Here is an 18654-nt window from a genome sequence, read left to right as displayed (position 1 = left end):
AAGGATAAATACAAAGGATTTGTAAAGTGCATGACCATATACGAAAAAAAGATTTTATAAAGTGTTAGCTTGGTCAGTGAGTTTTCACAAGTTATTATTAATAAAATTGAGAATGGAAATGGGGAATGTGTCAAAGAGACAACACCCCGACCAAATAAAAAAAAACAACAGCAGAAGGTCACCAACAGGTCTTCAATGTAGCGAGAAATTCCCGCACCCAGAGGCGTCCTTCAGCTGGCCCCTAAACAAATATATACTAGTTCAGTGATAATGAACGCCATACTAATTTCCAAATTGTACACAAGAAACTAAAATTAAAATAATACAAGACTAACAAAGGCCAGAGGCTCCTGACTTGGGACAGGCGCAAAAAATGTGGCGGGGTTAAACATGTTTGTGAGATCTCAACCCTCCCCTATACCTCTAACCAATGTAGAAAAGTAAACGCATAACAATACGCAATCTAATTAAAAATCTCTGATTACGTTATACTACATATGTAGTATAACGTAATCAGAGATCAATATTTTAATTAGATTGAACAATACGCACATTAAAATTCAGTTCAAGAGAAGTCCGAGTCTGATGTCAGAAGATGTAACCAAAGAAAATTAACAAAATGACAATAATACATAACTAACAACAGACTACTAGCAGTTAACTGACATGCCAGCTCCAGACTTCAATTTAACTGACTGAAAAATTATGATTTCATCATATTCTTTGTATATATATAAATATATAGTTTCTGTATAGTCAAACTCGTTGTAGACAGATGACAAACTGACACCATCATGGTAAAAGACGGGAAAATCTTCTTAAGAACAAACAACAGAATACAAAACAGACCAGAAATAAAGAAAACTAAAGTCTAGATTGTGGTTTTCTTTATGTTGACGGTTGTTGAGGATTGAGTTCATAAATAAATGTTCATCGTCGGCCAACTAGTGAATCGATTTATTTTTGGAACTAGCTGACCAGCTCAGACAGTGACAAATGGTGTGACAAGGATTTTATTATAGTGAGACTATCACTATACAATTCATTGACTGAGTGTTAAAAAAAAAGCATCATAGACATATACCAAAGACGATGTTTGATGAATTGAAACTGCTGATGAAAAACACAAGTTTCCGTGACGTATTTGCTTACTAAATTAAACAAGAAATCACACGAGTTTAGATTTATATCTGCAACTAGTAAAAATGTTCACTGCATGACTTCATAAGTTTCGGGTTTTTTTTATAATCATATATATATAATCTTAATTGGTATATTGCTGTTGTTATTGTATTTCCCTAGTCAGGAATGAAGCTCGAGTTCAGTATGACGCAAAACCCGGCACAAATAAAAAAAACAGGAAAAGATAAAAAGAAACGATTCAAGATATTAATATTTTCTTCTATATGTTCATTTAAGGAATAAAATCCGAACATGTACCCCTCCAGATATGCTTGTTCCCAAGTTATATCTGTTCTAGGCATACAAAAAATAGTCCTTGCATTCATTGATTGTAACAGTTATAGTTCAAAGTGAAGTAAACCAATAAATAAACCATAGTCTTTCGAGTAAAATGTTTATAAAATCGGTACATCTGCGACGAATATACTCATATAATCTTATCATCGAGTGCCCTTTTATGGCAATGCCACTGGTATATGACATTGAACGTTTATCCATTCGTCAATGTGTGATTTGAGATGCTTAAATAGTCAATGATATTTTTGGCAATCTTGCAATGATATGAAACTAGGTTTTCGAACAGGTATAATTGATCATACTTTATTATAATCAAGTAACACAACAGGTGTCATGTTTGAGCAGGAACTGCTGACCCATCTTGAGCACATCATGCCATTTCCGTTTTATCTTTGGTGGGCTTTCTATTGCTCAGTAGTGTACATGTTTTGTAGCCTGTTTTCATGTCATTTATATCGTTTTGTTTTTGCCGTGGTGTTGTCTAATTTTTTCGACTGATATTTTTACCCCCCCCCCCCCTTTCCTCCTTTAATAAAGTCAAAACATCTGTGCCACCATCAATTAGTATTATTGTATATCAATACAATAATCTCGGAAATAAATTTAAAGAATATGAGATGTTATTGGTTATCAATTTATAAGGTTTAATTCACATATTGTCGATCATGAATTGGTCAGATGAGTACAATATATCGAATCGCTTCTATTCGTCAATATATGACCTGCATATGATTAAAATAAGGTTTGATCATCTCAACTGTTTTGTCATCGATTTCACATTTTCTACTGCATACCAAAAGTGCACATATTGTTGAATGACATCATACAATTTTATCCTTCTATAGACGATTACATTGGTAAAGCTAAATATGGCAAGTGTCAAGTCATTGTTAGATTTATGTCATATCGTACTAGAGAAATGGTATATACAAACAAAAAATATTTGAAACACAATGAAGATGGTGTTTTCATCACTGAGAATCTTACCAAATTTCGAACAGACCTGACAAAAAAACTATCCCAGATGAAATATAAAAACCAAATACACGCGTACTGGACCGCAGACGGTCGCATATTTGTAAAAAGGGCTGAAAATAGTCGAAAGGAACAGATCAATAGCTTTGAAGACATCTCTGACATGGAACGAGACATTACTTCACCAACCAACCAACAACAATCAGAAGCTGAGAAATAAAATTAATAACTCACAATAATCTAATAAATGGAGAGTTAACTCTTAGAACAAAATTAATAAATTGTGTTTCTGGTTTTCTTTTCTGGTTCAAGCTGTTGAAATAATTGAAATACAATGCATATTGACATTTTTTTTTTTTTTTAATTATTATATATCACAATCATTTTTTTTTCATATTATCAGAGACATATAATACATATATGTATTATATGTCTCTGATAATATTATAATAGTAAATAGATTGTATAATCCAAAGAAAAATGTATGTATGTATGTTGGTTTTGGTTTTTTTTCTTTTTAAATTTTTTTCGGTTCTTTTTTTTTTTCGTATATGTTTCTGTTTAATTTATCTAAATAATTGTATTCACCTACATATTACACCATTTATCTTAAACACTCTTTGTTTTCGCTTGTCAAATTGACTTTCCTTTGTACCTTATTTCGTATATCAAAACATATAAAAAAGCCAGGGCTTAAAAGTTCAAGTATTATGAAAAGCGTATTCCCCTTTTTTAAACTAAACCATACAATGTAACAGTAAATATGTTGACCCTCTAAAATAAAAAAGGATAACGTTATCCATGTTTTAAATGCCTTTTTCACACCTAAATGAAATCAATATTAATGAACCACAAAATAATCCAAAGTTAATGACCAATTGTTCGTAAACTAGTTTGTCCGTGTTGATAAATGTACTAAGACTTCCTTTTCTTGTAAACCTTTAGATGCCTCCAGCTTTAAAGATCTATGTAAACAAATTCTTATATACCACACAAAACATACAGTTTACTAATATATACTTGGGGTTCAGACTTGGGGTCTATTTTTTATTTATGATTATAAAAATTATTATTAACAACTTTATAATATTAAACATAATCGAAACATATTGATATTTTTTTTTTAAACATAATTATCAAAGTAAGAACTGCGTTAATATAAAATATTAAACAATTAATAACATTGTAATCCCTATCGGCCTCACTTGACGATAATTGACATAAGAATTAAGTTATCGTTATGTAAATTAGGGTGCGTTCGAATAGAAAGTCCTAAACATTGGCGACTTATTGTAGAATTAGAGAAATTTGAATAAAAAAGAATGTCAAAGAGGTAGTAAGTAAATGATGTATATAATGTATATATAGATGTATTGTCGAATTTAGATATTTCGCTGTTATTATATTTATTCTTATTTTTACACTATAGAATATTTTTTTTTTTTTTTATTGGCTATTCTAAATGCTTCATAAAATATCTGTGATGTTTTCTGTTGTATTGATGTATGATTGATGTCACCCGTAGTATTTGCTATCCGTTGTGCATTGTTAAATTCTAAAATTCTTTTAAATTTTTAAGTTTGTAAAGTTCTATCATCTTATTAATATACATGCAATAACGTGAGTATAACAAAACAAAATTTATATATTTTTTTTATTTTTTTTGCTATTCTAAAGTTTCAAGTATTCAAATATTTAAAAATTTCCCATTTCAGTAACAAATGATTTCTCTCATATCTCAAACCTTGTTTGTTTTGTTTTATATATTTTTATATTTTTCGTCTTTTTTGGACTTTTCGTCAGTTAAGTGTGATGATGTGTGTGGTTTTGGTGGTGTATATATCTCGTTTTGCTGCCTGATTTTATGTAGTATGATTTCCATGTTAAAACCCAATGGGTAATTGTATAGAACAGTATAGGGCAGCTATCGGGTTATTTAACTTATGTAGTTGCACATTTGGTCTCGGTAGTTTAAACTCACAAACAATTGATAGCTCTAAAATAGAAATATTACTTACCAATTTCAGATGTTCGTTTCTCGTCGTCTCTCTGTCACTACTCCAGAGCTTAAATCCGAATATAAATATTGTTTTCCTGCTATATGTTTTAAATTTCATTCTTATTATTGGAAATATTGAAACCAATCCAGGTCCTAGCTCAGATATTATAAATGAGTCTACCTCAAGTTTAAAAGAAACTGCCTCACTATCCATATGTAACATAAACATACGCAGTCTAAGACATAAGCTAAATTTTATCCAAAACTTTGCTGATGAATTTGATATAGTAACTATAACTGAAACTCATTTAGATCCAAGTGTTAACATTGACGATTTGCAACTTTGCTCATTTTCGAAGAATATAATCCGAAAGGATCGTAACAGTGCAGGCGGAGGTATTATAATCTATGTAAAAGATGATATATCCATTGCACGAAAAGGTGAACTCGAAAACCATATTGATGAGACAATATGGGTCGAGATTAAAGGTAAAGGTCAATCATTTCTTCTTTGTTGTACATATAGACCTGAGTGGACGGACAATGACTATTGGACACGACTTAATTATTCACTGGGATTAAGTTACCAGCTAAGCGAGAATATTGTTATAACAGGAGATTTGAACTCTGATTTATTTTCCATTCATAATAATAAATTATATGATACATTGAATCTTTTTAATCTAGAAAATGTTATAAATAAACCAACAAGGGTGACTGCACATAGTAGCACATTACTTGACCCGATTATAATCAGCGATACAATTAAATATTCAATTGCCGACGTTCTTAAATTACCGTCTGAAATAAGTGATCACGATGCTTCTGTAATATTTTTAGAATGTCCGATATTTGCAACAAAATCATACAAAAGAGAAATTTGGTTGTACGATAAAGCAGATCTAAATAAATTTTCTTTAGACCTTGATTCTGTCAGTTGGGATGAACTTTTTTCTGATGTTGAGGATGTTGACGAGATGTGCAATATATTTACTCAAAAAATCCTAGACATAGCCAGGCAAAACATTCCAACTCGACATGTATATATACGAAACAATGACCGACCATGGTTTGACAATGAATTAAGAAGAGAAATTCGTAGAAGAGACCGTTTTCGTAAAAAAGCCTTAAAAACTAAAAAAGATAGCGATATCAATAAATACAAAAAGCAGAGGAACAAAGTAAATAATATGAAAAAAGCTGCAAAAGAAAAATTTGAAAGAAGTTTGGATAATCTTATATTAAATAACGTGGCTAACCCTAAAACTTATTGGAAAATAATGAAAATGCTTATAAAATCAATTAAAGGTTCTGGTGATTTACCCCCACTTAATAATATTATTCACGATGAAAGCATGGCCGATGTAGTGTACGGAGACGACGAGAAATGTAATCTGCTAAATAAATATTTTAGTCTGATTTCTTCCCTAGAGGAGGAAGGTGTTCCTATACCCGAAATTAAGCCAAGAACAAATATTTTTTTAAAAGACTTGGTAATTGAAATAGATGAAATAGTCGATATAATTAAAACTTTAGATCCTAATAAAGCATCTGGTCCAGATGTCATAAGCCATAAAATGTTGAAAATGTGTCCTGAAAAAATAGCAATTCCCTTAAAAATAATATTTAATAAATCCCTAAAACAATGCAAATATCCCACCAGCTGGAAGATTGCTAATGTAATAGCATTTTTTAAAAAGGGGGATAGTTCGTTACCATCTAACTATAGGCCAATATCGCTTATAAGTTGTGTAGGGAAAATAATGGAGCGAGTTGTTTATAAACATGTCTTCAATCACCTACACAGAAATAAGTTAATATATGAATACCAGTCTGGTTTTCTGCCAAAATATTCGACAGTTCATCAGCTTTTAGAAATTTATAATTCTATATTAAATTCATTAGAAAATAAAGAAATTAGCTGTTTTGTTTTTTGTGACTTTTCTAGAGCATTCGATAAAGTTTGGCATAAAGGATTGATACATAAAATGAAGTCATACGGTGTTGACGGAAATTTATTAAATTGGTTTCAAAGTTACTTAAACAACAGACAACAGCGAGTTGTTATTAAACAATCTTCCTCTGAACTTTGCAGTATTTCAGCTGGTGTCCCACAGGGTTCTGTTTTGGGACCGCTGTTATTTATTATCTATATTAACGATATTGCTGAACACTTGATTTCCTTATGTAGGTTATTTGCAGATGATACATCTCTGGGCTACTCTAGTCGTGACACGACACAAATACAATCAGTGATCAGTCACGACCTGAGTGAGCTCAGCGAATGGTCAAAGAAATGGCTGATGTCCTTTAACCCAGCAAAAACAGAAATAATGTTGTTTTCATACATTGAAACTCCAGAAATGAATTTCACTTTCAATGATAAGAGGATTGAAGTTACAGACTTCCACAAACACTTGGGTGTTACATTTAGTAAAGATGCTAAATGGAACACCCATGTGGATAATATCATAAAAAATGTATCTAAACATTTAAATGTACTTAGAAAATTAAAGTACAGGATAAGTAGGAGCAACTTAGAAAAGCTTTACTTGACTTTTATTAGACCGCTTCTCGAATATGCATGTGAAGTTTGGGATAATATGGGTGTGGGTTATTGTAAAAAATTAGAACAGCTGCAGCTTGAGGCAGCCAGAATTGTAACAGGTCTTCCTATTTTTACAAGTAATAGAATTATTTATGATGAGATTGGTTGGGAAACTCTAGCTGAACGAAGAGAAAGAAGGAAATTACAATTATTCTATAATATTCAGCATAATAATGCACCAGCCTATCTTTGCAATTTAATTCCACCAACAATCCAAAGTACAGCTGTTTATCCATTACGTAATGGGAATGATTTAATATACCCTTTTTGTAGACTTTCATTAACCCAAGAGTCCTTCATACCTTCAACAATACGACTGTGGAATAACCTTAATGTGGTGACACGTAACATTGACTCTTTAGGCAAATTTAAAACCGAACTAAAAAATCTTAAATTAAATTCAAAAGCCCAAGTACCAAAACATTATGACTTTGGCAATCGTAAACTCAATATTATATTGACACAACTTAGGTGCTCAGCTTCTTTTTTGAACTATGATCTTAACAGAGTCAACATTATTTCAGATCCGTCTTGTAGTTGTGGTGCTAAGTTCGAAGATTCACGTCACTTCTTTTTTTATTGTCCTAAATATTCGAATATAAGAACCAAATTATTTAATAATCTAAATTGGTTACCAGACAACTCTCTACTAAATTTGAACACCTTAACCTCCGGCGATAAGTCTTTAACTAATGTTGAAAATGAAAGAATTATAAAGAATGTATATGAATTTATTAAAGAGTCTAAGAGGTTTCTAATTGTGTAATGTAACATATTATTAAGTGCAAATACATGCATATTGTGTATTACCACTCACATCACCACACACCACCTTTTCAGAGTTCAAATAATTTATATATATATACATAATGTATTGTTTGTATGCATGCTTTGTAAATATTCTAATGTTATAAATTGTTATGGGAGAAGACTTTATAAGTTTGATTAACTTGTGTCTCATCCCTTTTGCACATTTACGCAAATAAAATATGTTTAAACTAAACTACATTGATCTCAGGAATATAATATCCACTGTGGGTTTCCCATGAAAATATAACAAAAACTTTCACACATTTAAGACGGTGACTCAGAATAGATCCAGGTGAGAAAATTAATTCAAGAACATTTAATTTAAAAACAAAGCAAGTATGTTCATTATGTATGACAAATTGTAATTACTCATATTTTTTTTTACCGTTAAGCTCCTTATTAACTTATACCTTTAATCAGTAAATGTTTCATACCGGCCGACAGATAAGTATTTAAATCAGTATTTATTATCAATTAGAGTTATAGTTGTGAAACGGGACACCTCTAAACAGTATCATGTCCTATGGCCATGGATCACTTCATAATTGCTTAACAAGGTGTAGTTTCCGGCTTTCAAACTGTCATCATTGACACCATTTGGATAATTCTATAGGGCACACTGAAACGGTAAGTCACATTTTTTGTTAAAGTCAGAAAAAATGTATATACATTCGTTATTAGTTTTGGATTCCTCTCGAAATAATACAAATCATCATAATTTTAGTAATAATAAGATAATGCATATGAAAGTTATTAGTTCAGTCATGATTTTTTTAAACTTATTTCAAAGTAAGCATACATTGTTTAAAATATTTATTAAAAACTGCCCGTCTCTGCATCGGCTGCATGCCTGCATAGCCTGGTTAAAATTTCTTTATTTTCTTGACGGCTTAGGGACCGTATTTTAATTGGATTGTTGGCATGTGCTATCTCATTAATTATGTAATCATATGCATGCACATGTAATAACTTCAAACATTTATATAATATATAGTATACTGACCGAATGTTTGTATGTTTATTACATGCTGTAAACAAATACTTTTATAATCATGTTCAAACAATGTGATGGATTGTTCGGAATAAAAGGTTATGTTAAGTCGTGAACGTATGCAATTTAAATAAATGTAATTTAACCTTATCTAAATTGGAATCGCAATGATAAGAATTCGAAATTCTCGCTTCAACAAGACTGTATAGCTAATTGATCGTATCTTCTCAACAAGACTAATTGCTTGTGTCTTTTCGTTTGACGTAATATTAACATAACACAAATTAAAGAGATGTGGTAAGATTGCCAATGAGAAAACTACCAACCATTGTCCACATACGTGGAATACGTCCAATATTGACTATTGTTGCTGAACTGTGAGTTTGAAGTATTTTTTTGCAGAAAAAATATTAAACTTATTCTAAATTTTGAAACAGAAAGCGAAATGAAATGTTACATTCAAATGTCTAAATCAATGTTAAACTTAAAACAAAATCAAGATATAACTATACAGATACATTATTTGTTTCATATCGCATTCGGACACTGGTCTACTTGACGGACCGAATGTAAATATGTCTAATATAAGCAAACTAAACATGACCGATACACAGACGGTAGATAAACTTCACTGTGAAGACGTTGTCCTATGTTAAGATATCATGTTGACATTAAATGATATGGAAAATAAGATTGATGTAGATTTATGTAGACTGGAATTTCAAATACCTGTCCGAACTTATTACAGCTAGGTCACGAAAATCTATCCTCAGGCCAGTTTTATAAATATTTTAGATGTAAAAGACGATTATAGGAGGTTCTTTGGGTCTTGGTAAGTTAAACTTTAAAATTTGAATTTAAGCGTTCATTTATAATACACGGGTTTTAATGTTAAACTATTTAAATCGAATATATCGTTTTAATTTAATGTTTGAATAACTAAATTAGTAAACAATTTTATCTGTGTATCTTACTAGATAACACTTGAACAAGATGACCACGTATTATTTTAATGATATATACAAAATTATTTTTCTCCACCCTTTAAAATTTAAAGCGGTTGTGTTTTATAAAAAATAACAAATTTTGTTTTGTTAGTACATTTTTCGCTTATAAGAATATTGATTGATTGATTGTTGCTTGACGTCCAGTGGAAACTATTTGAATTTAATCATATTGCATTTAAATTAAACAGATTTTAATGTTTTAACTATTATGATAGTAAATATAATTTAATTTAATGTTTGTTATTAGTAAACATTATATTATCTGTGCAAATCATTGTATAGTATTCGAACAAAATGAGCGTGATATATATCAAATAGTTTTCTCTACATTTTCAGGAGTTAATAAAAAATGATCATGACATTTGGTGTTTAATTTTTTCGAGTAAAAGAATTTATAATTGTGCTTTAACTAAGGGTCTTAAATTGACCTCATCGACGGCTGATTATTTTGTTGATAATCTTTTGATGTTTGTTATCTCTAATGGCTTTCGATGTAAATTTCAAAAACAAACATAACCGAATTAACGAACTCGACTTAGCATATCAGTTAAAACTACACATTTTATAAGTAAAACAAGAATGTGTCCAAAGTACATCATTTTCTATTTTCAGTGGACCGTAAAAAAGGGATACCGTAATCTCTAATTTGGCATTAAAATTAGAAAGATCATGTCATAGGGAACATGTTTACTAAGTTTCATGTTGATTGGACTTCAACTTTATTAAAAACTACCTTGACCAAAAACTTTATCCTGAAGCGGGACGGACGGAAGGGCGAACGGACGGACGCACAGATCAGAAACATAATGCCCACAAATGGGGCATAAAAAGGGTAAACCTTCAATGTCTCATTCAGATTGATAATACTTAGTGTTATGCGTACCTGTACTAAATGTCTTGTCAAGATTTTGACCAATGTGTATTTTCAGCGGTTCCTGAAACCGGGAACGATTGTGAATTTGGCATCAATGTTGCAATCTGATTAAAATGAAGATCTATCTTGACAAGCTAAATGGACGGATATATAATAGAGAAATCACAGAATTATTTTATTTTCGCCAGATTACTTATAATGTCACAGACTCCTAGTTTTCAATATGAATTTCTCAATCTTTCAACAATCGCGCATCAGTTAAACAAAAATAGAAAACTACATGGGCTAAACTCATAAAAAATTGCTGAAAAAAGTTAACTGACTATAAGAGGCCAGACGAAAATTATTTTTCAACTATCACAAGTGTGCGGTGTGAATTGGTATACGTTGCTTCTCTTATGTAGAAAGGGTTGAATGATATAAATGCTTGTAGTTTTTATTTAACATGATTTAACAATAGAATTGATATTTATTTCAATAAACTACATTTTGTAAAAACACATAAAAAAACCTCATTCAACATGTTCACTATATATTATGTAATTATTTCATATAAAAAGTAAACATATTAAACCACAGATATTTGACAATAGAAGCAATCCCTATGAACCAAATCAAATACTGTATCTTAAAAAGACAAATATAAACAACTTGAACCTTTTAAATTCTATTTCAGGTAAAATGGAGAATGTAAAAAATTTAACAAAGTGTGAAATTAATCCGACAGATTACAAACTATGTTCCCCGTATACATGTGTTACAAGAGAGACCCCATGTCGGACAGGTATGTATGTTGGTTGTAAATGTCAGACACATATGTGTACAGTCTTCAAAGTCATATATTTTATGTGTTTTTTATTTGTTTGTTTATATTTGTTGGTATTGATAGATCTTTGAATGTTTCGGATTAACTTTTTTAAGGGGACATGGGAACGATTTAGTGTTTGATACATTGCATATATAAAAGTACTCTTATTGCAAGCTGAAGACTCTGGGTCTTTTTCTGGTATGCATTTTTGTCATTGAGTTGTTATCTTATTGACGTATATCATGTATCTGACTTCTATCTTTATTCCTATGCCAATAATGCCATATTTACTATTTCACGGTGGGTATGGTTGTCCTGCGAGAGAACGTACTGTGCTGGTGATTCGGTCCTGACGGGTGCTGGTGATCAATGAAAAAATGTAAACAAAGACGAAAATGATGATTTTTGACGTTTTCACTCATAAAAAATGGAAGAAAACAGTTGAGATTTTTCAATTTCGTTTCTTATGGGTTCATATATGAACCATTAAAAAATGACCCTCTAAACTGTTTCAGTAAGCGTAGCACAAAAAGGCTCATTTTCAGAAAATCTCGAACTGAAAAAATAAAACAAAAATGCTCATAGAGTAGGCTTTCTATACCGCAATCCACACGACAAAACGATTTTGTGAAAAAAACATTGCAATTTATTAAAATTTAGCATTTTCTCAATTTATTCATGTCCTGATACTGTGCTGGTGGGTCCTGTCATTGTGCTGGTGGGTCCTGATACGGTGCTGGTGATTTTTGATAAGAAGTTGGTCATATTTGAAACAAATGTTACAAAATCAATAAAATTAGCCAGATAGTTGTTGCCAATAGGATCTATGACTCCTATTTTAGCTCTTGTGCATCCATTTGACTGTTTAATATGTGTTTTCAAATGATCTGAACTTGTATTACATAATAACATAAAAGGGCAACATCTTTCGTCCAATATCAGATAACAATATATAGTATCTAAAATAAGTTAAAAATTCCACAATACTATATAATTCATTTTATGTGTCAATTTGTTCGAAAAAAAGTCGAAAAGAAGAGACTTTTTTTAATGTGATGATTATATGTCGCTTTCTAGATCTATGCTTAGCATTTATTTCAGATGACATGGACTCCTCACCCTGATGACCCTGCTGCCTTTCATAACTTTATCCGTATACATATATTAATAGATAAATAAAAGGCTGCATGCAACACGTATTTTTGTATTTAAAATGATTCGTTGTAACGAGAATATTTGTGGTGAATGGAAACTGTGAGGTTCACAATCTTAAATTGCTTATAAATGTTGCTGGAACCAGTTTCGTTATCTGATCTGAATTTTCTGAAATGTGCAAGGTAGATAGACATTTAGATTTTTTTAAATCGGTAATGAACCATTGTGTTGATCCCATGCTAAACATAACAAAAATCTCTGTACAAAGGTCTGTGAATTTTCTACAAAAATAGTGATTTTATTTTCACTAAATTCTCTTTTTCTACTAAATACAATAATGAACTATAAATAATAATGCTTTGCAAGAAGTTTCACCTTGATATATGTACAAAATTATATCTCTATTATTCATTGTCTGTGCTGTTTTGATACTATTGCAGTTTGCACATTTCGGAATTGACAGGCCACAGGAGGGGTCATAAACCGTACACGAAAAGATAAAATATTGATATATGTACTTAATTTGCATCTTTGAACCTCCACCCCGGCATGTTTTTTTAGGAGCCTGTGGTGTCTAAAAATGGTCGATTATAGACAGCCGAGTACGCATTTTACTTTCCAGGCGTGTTATTGTTGATTGTTAAAGTCCTGAAAACGGATAGATCGAAACAAAAATGGTTGATATATCTGGCTTTAGATTCAGTTTTTTTTAAATATAAATTAAGGCTACATTTTAAAATAATAATTCTATGAATTCACAATATAAAAAAAAGTGTGTTTGACACACAAAACTTAAAAGCTTAGTGATATTACCAATATTAAAATAAAAGTGTATTTTAGTTGGGTATTTTTTCCATTTACTCATATTCAATTATAATCAAGGCACATTTTATTTTTATTCAAAAATTTTTATATATAGAAAAGAAGGACACATTGTTCACTTCCTTCCCCGTAATTCTTTATCAAACATATTTTTTTTGAAATGAAAAAAGCTAAGAAATATTAATTTTATTAGTGTTCTCTAGGTTATCTCGTCTTCATTCTCTGACATATTCTAGCCTGCCCTTTCATAAAATAGTGATTTTTTTTTAAGTGTTCTATCGAACTTTCGAAAAGAAAAAAAAATGATAACCGTTTTGACAAAAAAAAATGTGTTGGAAAAATCTAACAGCAAGTGATTCTTAATAGCTATAAGATACATTTTTCTTTTACAATACAACTTTTAAATTTTACGGGAAACTGTTCCAAGCTTTCACTGTAACCTCGCTCTAACTTATCCCCATCCCCCACCCCCCAAAAAAACACCAAACAAACAAACCCGCAATACTATTGTCATTCTTATAGTCAGCACTCAATTGTTCACAAACAAATGTGTTTTAAGCTGCTAAAGACATAATTCAAACGCTCAGAAAGTCCTTTGTTCTATATTTTTGCTCTCCATTTTTATGCAAACCTTTTACATTTTTATTTTATGGGTTATTGTTGAAGGTCGTACGATGACGTATGGTTGTCAACACATACTTCCTTTGGTTTCTTATGGAAATTTGTCCATTGACAACAAACATACCACATCATCTACTTTATATAAGTATTGTATAAATCACAACGTATTTTGGTGATCTTGCAAAATGATCGTAATCCCGAAAATCATAAACATGTTTTCTTATCTAAAAAGGGGGCAAGAAGGGTACAATTAACAGGCCAATAAATAAGATTACAGTTAGTTTAAAAAAAAATAAAAAAGGGGTATTTTTTCTCTCATAATAACAGTAAACAGATTCACAACAATGTCAATTTCAAGAAAGCAGACAACAGCTAATAAGTCAATAACAGTACAGCATCAATGATCTTGAATATATGCCGCTTTTAACTAAAATATAAAAGCACAGAACCAGGACATAGGAGCACAGAACCAGGACCGTTTTTCTTATCACCAGCACATCGTCAGGACAATTCCGTTTAACGAACTTGCACGACTTTTGCAATATAATATTGTTGTAATATACTTTGCATGGTACTTGTGACACACCGGAGAAAAATTAAGCAACAAAACAGTCGTTTTAAAGCCGTTCTGATACAATGTAAACAAACCCACCAGCACAGAATCAGGACCCACCAGCACCCGTCAGGACCAAATCACCAGCACAGTACGTTCTCTCGCAGGACAACCATACCCACCGTGTATTTGAAAAGTGCAATCTTTACAATAAATCCATTGGAGTTTGTTGATATTTTTGTTGAGTTTAAAGTCATGATTATTATAATTACATGTAGTAGTTATTGGGTTAGAAATAGCTTCCAGTCACTTACTTCCAGTACTGTGATTTGTATCGATTTGATGAATTAAGCCATAGTCATAACATTTTTATAGGTTGTGAAAATAAGGAGATGTGGTATGATTGTTATTGATTTGTATGATATGTGTTGCTGTCACTTGTCTCTTGAAAAGTCTATAGCCCGCAATTCCGAGTGATTGTTGTTTGTTGCGGTTTATATTTTTCATTTCGTTTATTGTTTTTTTACCATTAACCAGCCGTTACTTTTCCCGATTAAATTAGTTTACATAATTTGTAGTTTGTGGGCTTTGTTCCTTTTGAAGGTGGCACTGAACCTATTGTAACTTACAGTTATACTTAAATTACATGTCTCTGATGCATGAGAGCTGTCTCATTTGCAATTATTCCACATCGTCTTATTTTCATAAAGACTCTAAATGAAGCCTGAAGACTAAAGTCGGACTGTCCGATATCGGAACCGAAGAGCTTTAATTGTTTCATTTAAATACTTTGGAAACAGTTTCGGCGATTGTAAGTTTGATCTGAATAGGGATATCGAATCACTTTCGATGTTGTTTTTCGCAGTGATGGATCTAGAAATGACTTAGTGTTGACCATAGGATGCACTTTATTGCTATTCGAAGCGAGGATTTATACAGTACCTTGAAATAAAAGTACTTTTATTTATGGTATTTCGACCCGGGAGACATTTATGAATGTATATCACTGTACAATCATTGTGTTTTTATCTTATGATGATAAGTTTTAAGTTTATCTTTTACATTGTTTGCTAACAACTCCATCGTTTATCTTTATCATGTTTTTTTCTAACTTTTACAGGATGTGGCCCATACGAGTACACATGTGCTAACTCCGGATGCATTCCGGACAGCGATCTTTGCAACACAATTGACAACTGTGGCGACAACAGCGACGAAAACATTTGTAATCGTCAGCAGACGACTACAGAATTACTCTCTACACCTGTTTTGGCGGGAATAATTGCAGGATGTTTGGTGTTCCTGTTTATTATCATTATGGTCACTGTTGTCTTCTTCAAATGGAAAAGAAGGCGGCGGAAAACGACAGGTATTATTTTATTCAAGGAAGCAGAGAACCAAATGCATTACTAAAACATGATTTAATCCAAGCTTGTTTATATCAGACCATCTTGTGTTCACTATCTGCCTCATATAAATATTTTAGAAATGATGTACTAGAATGTAATATTGAGCTTCCGTGTTGTTGAAATACAAGAACATGCAGTGCAGGTACAAAGGTCAAACCTAGTCAAATCTTATTAGATACACACAAGGAAATGACATTTTAGCAAACCGTCACAAAACTACAAGAGGAAATTTTAGTGTCGACATCGTATATAGTCAAATTTAGCGACAGATTAATGACTTCGCCTATTTATTTTTTTCAATAGCCCATTTTTGTGAAAACGTACCGCTTTTAATGCGGAGTGTGCTGATTTCTTTGATCATAAGTATTATCGCTTTCACTACAAATGAAAAGAATCTTAAGAGAGTCAGCCACGAAAAAAAATCGTGTTAAGATAAGAGTCTGAGAAGGAACAGTTCCCAATGCTGTGATATCAATATTTTAGAGGGGTTTATTTCAATAATGCAATAAATACGACCACTGCACTGCCACATGCACTTGTCTCTGATTTTATTCGATGGAAGTGCCTGTTCACAACAGTAATTAAATGTATTTGTTTAAAAAACGTAGAGTAAGTGAAATTATTGGGTTTAAAGTCTAAAGTATCCAGCTGCATATCAAAACATTCTAATATTCAGTGCTTAAAATAGTTTTTTTATGAGGATAAATTATTTGTTGACAAAATTATCATTGATCATAATACGATTTGATTACACATCTGACGCTTTTAAGTCTATAAATATTCTTTTAATAGGAAAAGATCTCTCCAAAGATTGTGAAATGAACAAAGAAGATCATCTTCATGAAAACAAAGCGTTAGTTACAAGTGCTTCTATGGAAGATTCAAATGAACGCCATACTACAAAACAGGAGGAGAAAGTTTCAAAACCTAGTGAATTTCACACACCTCTCAAAGACAAGTATCATATACCTTTCGATTTTGAGGAAGGTTTACTGTGCACCTCTACACCAAAACAACCTCTTAGACAGCTGTTGATGACTATTAAATCAATAGATGATGATGATTAATAATTATAGAATTAAAAATATAACACATTTCAAATAGCTTAATACAGGTCATCCAACTGATTTCTGTTCTAGCAGGCTATTGCTCTTATCAGGTTGCATGAAAAGTCTGTTGGTAGCTCTTGTTCAAGAAATTGGTTACCCTGTTGGTAGCTCTTGCTATAGTACTTGATAACCCAGTTGGTAGCTCTTGTTAAAGTACTTGATAACCCAGTTGGTAGCTCTTGTTCTAGTTATTGGTAACCCTGTTGGTAGCTCTTGTACAAGTCATTGGTAACCTTGTTGGTAGCTTTCAGTTATTGGTAACCCTGTTGGTAGCTCTTGTTCAAGGTATTGTTAACCATGTTGGTAGCTGTATCAGTTATTGGTAACCCTGTTGGTAGATCCTAATCAAGTAATTGGTAACCTTGTCGGTAGCTCTTGTTCATGTTATTGGTAACCCAATGGGAAGATCTTGTTCAAGTAAACGGTGAGCCTGTTGGTAGCTGTACCAGTTATTGGTGACCCTGTTCGAAGCTTTTGGTCAAGTAATTGGTAACCCTGTTTTAAGCTCTTTTTCAAATGATTGGTAACCCTGTTGGTAGCTCTTGTTCAAGTGATTGGTAACCCTGGTGGCAGCTTTTGTCCAGGTCATTGTTAACCCTGTTGGCTGTTGGTAGCTCTTGTAGAAGTCATTGGTAACCCTGTTGGTAGCTCTTGTACTGGTAATTGGTAACCCTGTTGGTAGATCTTGTACAAGTCATTGGTAACCCTGTTGGTAGCTCTTGTACAAGTCGTTGGTAGCTGTTCCAGATATTGGTTACCCTGTTGGAAGCTCTTGTTCAAGTAAACAGTTACCTGGTTGGTAGCTGTTCAAGTCATTGGTAACCCTGTTGTAAGCTCTTGTTCAAGTGATTGGTATCTCTGTTGTAAGCTCTTGTTCAAGTAAACAGGTACCCTGGTGGTAGCACTCGTTCAAGTATTTGGTTACCATGTTGGTAGCTCTTGTTCAAGATATTGGTAACTCTGTTGGTAGCTCTTGTACAAGTTATTAGTAACCATGTTGGTAGCTCTTGTACAAGTTGTTGGTAATCTTGTTGGTAGCTCTTGTTCAAGTGATTGGTAACCCTGGTGGCAGCTTTTGTCCAGGTCATTGGTAACCCTGTTGGCTGTTGGTAGCTCTTGTAGAAGTCATTGGTAACCCTGTTGGTAGCTCTTGTACTGGTAATTGGTAACCCTGTTGGTAGATCTTGTACAAGTCATTGGTAACCCTGTTGGTAGCTCTTGTACAAGTCGTTGGTAAACCTATTGGTAGCTGTTCCAGATATTGGTTACCCTGTTGGAAGCTCTTGTTCAAGTAAACAGTTACCTGGTTGGTAGCTGTTCAAGTCATTGGTAACCCTGTTGTAAGCTCTTGTTCAAGTGATTGGTATCTCTGTTGTAAGCTCTTGTTCAAGTAAACAGGTACCCTGGTGGTAGCACTCGTTCAAGTATTTGGTT

At 32.2% G+C, this 18654-nt stretch overlaps 1 protein-coding gene across 7 annotated transcripts; it reads left to right on the top strand.

The window, feature by feature from the left end:
• Positions 1–8065: 8065 nt before the first annotated feature.
• LOC134721913 (uncharacterized) lies at positions 8066–17212 on the top strand. Of its 7 annotated transcripts, none has more exons than XM_063585208.1 (5): positions 8279–8498; positions 9658–9694; positions 11420–11527; positions 15823–16071; positions 16904–17212. In XM_063585208.1, exons 3-5 carry the CDS (start codon positions 11425–11427, stop codon positions 17176–17178), a joined length of 627 nt encoding a protein of 208 aa, XP_063441278.1. In that variant the 5' UTR covers positions 8279–8498; positions 9658–9694; positions 11420–11424; the 3' UTR covers positions 17179–17212. The 7 variants fall into 7 exon arrangements, with proteins under 7 accessions (XP_063441281.1, XP_063441278.1, XP_063441277.1 ...); XM_063585207.1 differs by having other exon boundaries at positions 9611–9694; XM_063585210.1 differs by lacking the exon at positions 8279–8498 and adding an exon at positions 9159–9239.
• The last annotated feature ends 1442 nt before the right edge of the window (positions 17213–18654 follow it).

This window comes from Mytilus trossulus, chromosome 6 (genome assembly GCF_036588685.1).
Source record: "Mytilus trossulus isolate FHL-02 chromosome 6, PNRI_Mtr1.1.1.hap1, whole genome shotgun sequence".
NCBI classification, from domain to species: domain Eukaryota; kingdom Metazoa; phylum Mollusca; class Bivalvia; order Mytilida; family Mytilidae; genus Mytilus; species Mytilus trossulus.
The sequence above is the reverse complement of the archived record's forward strand: the minus strand, read 5'-3'. Positions and strand labels throughout refer to the sequence as shown.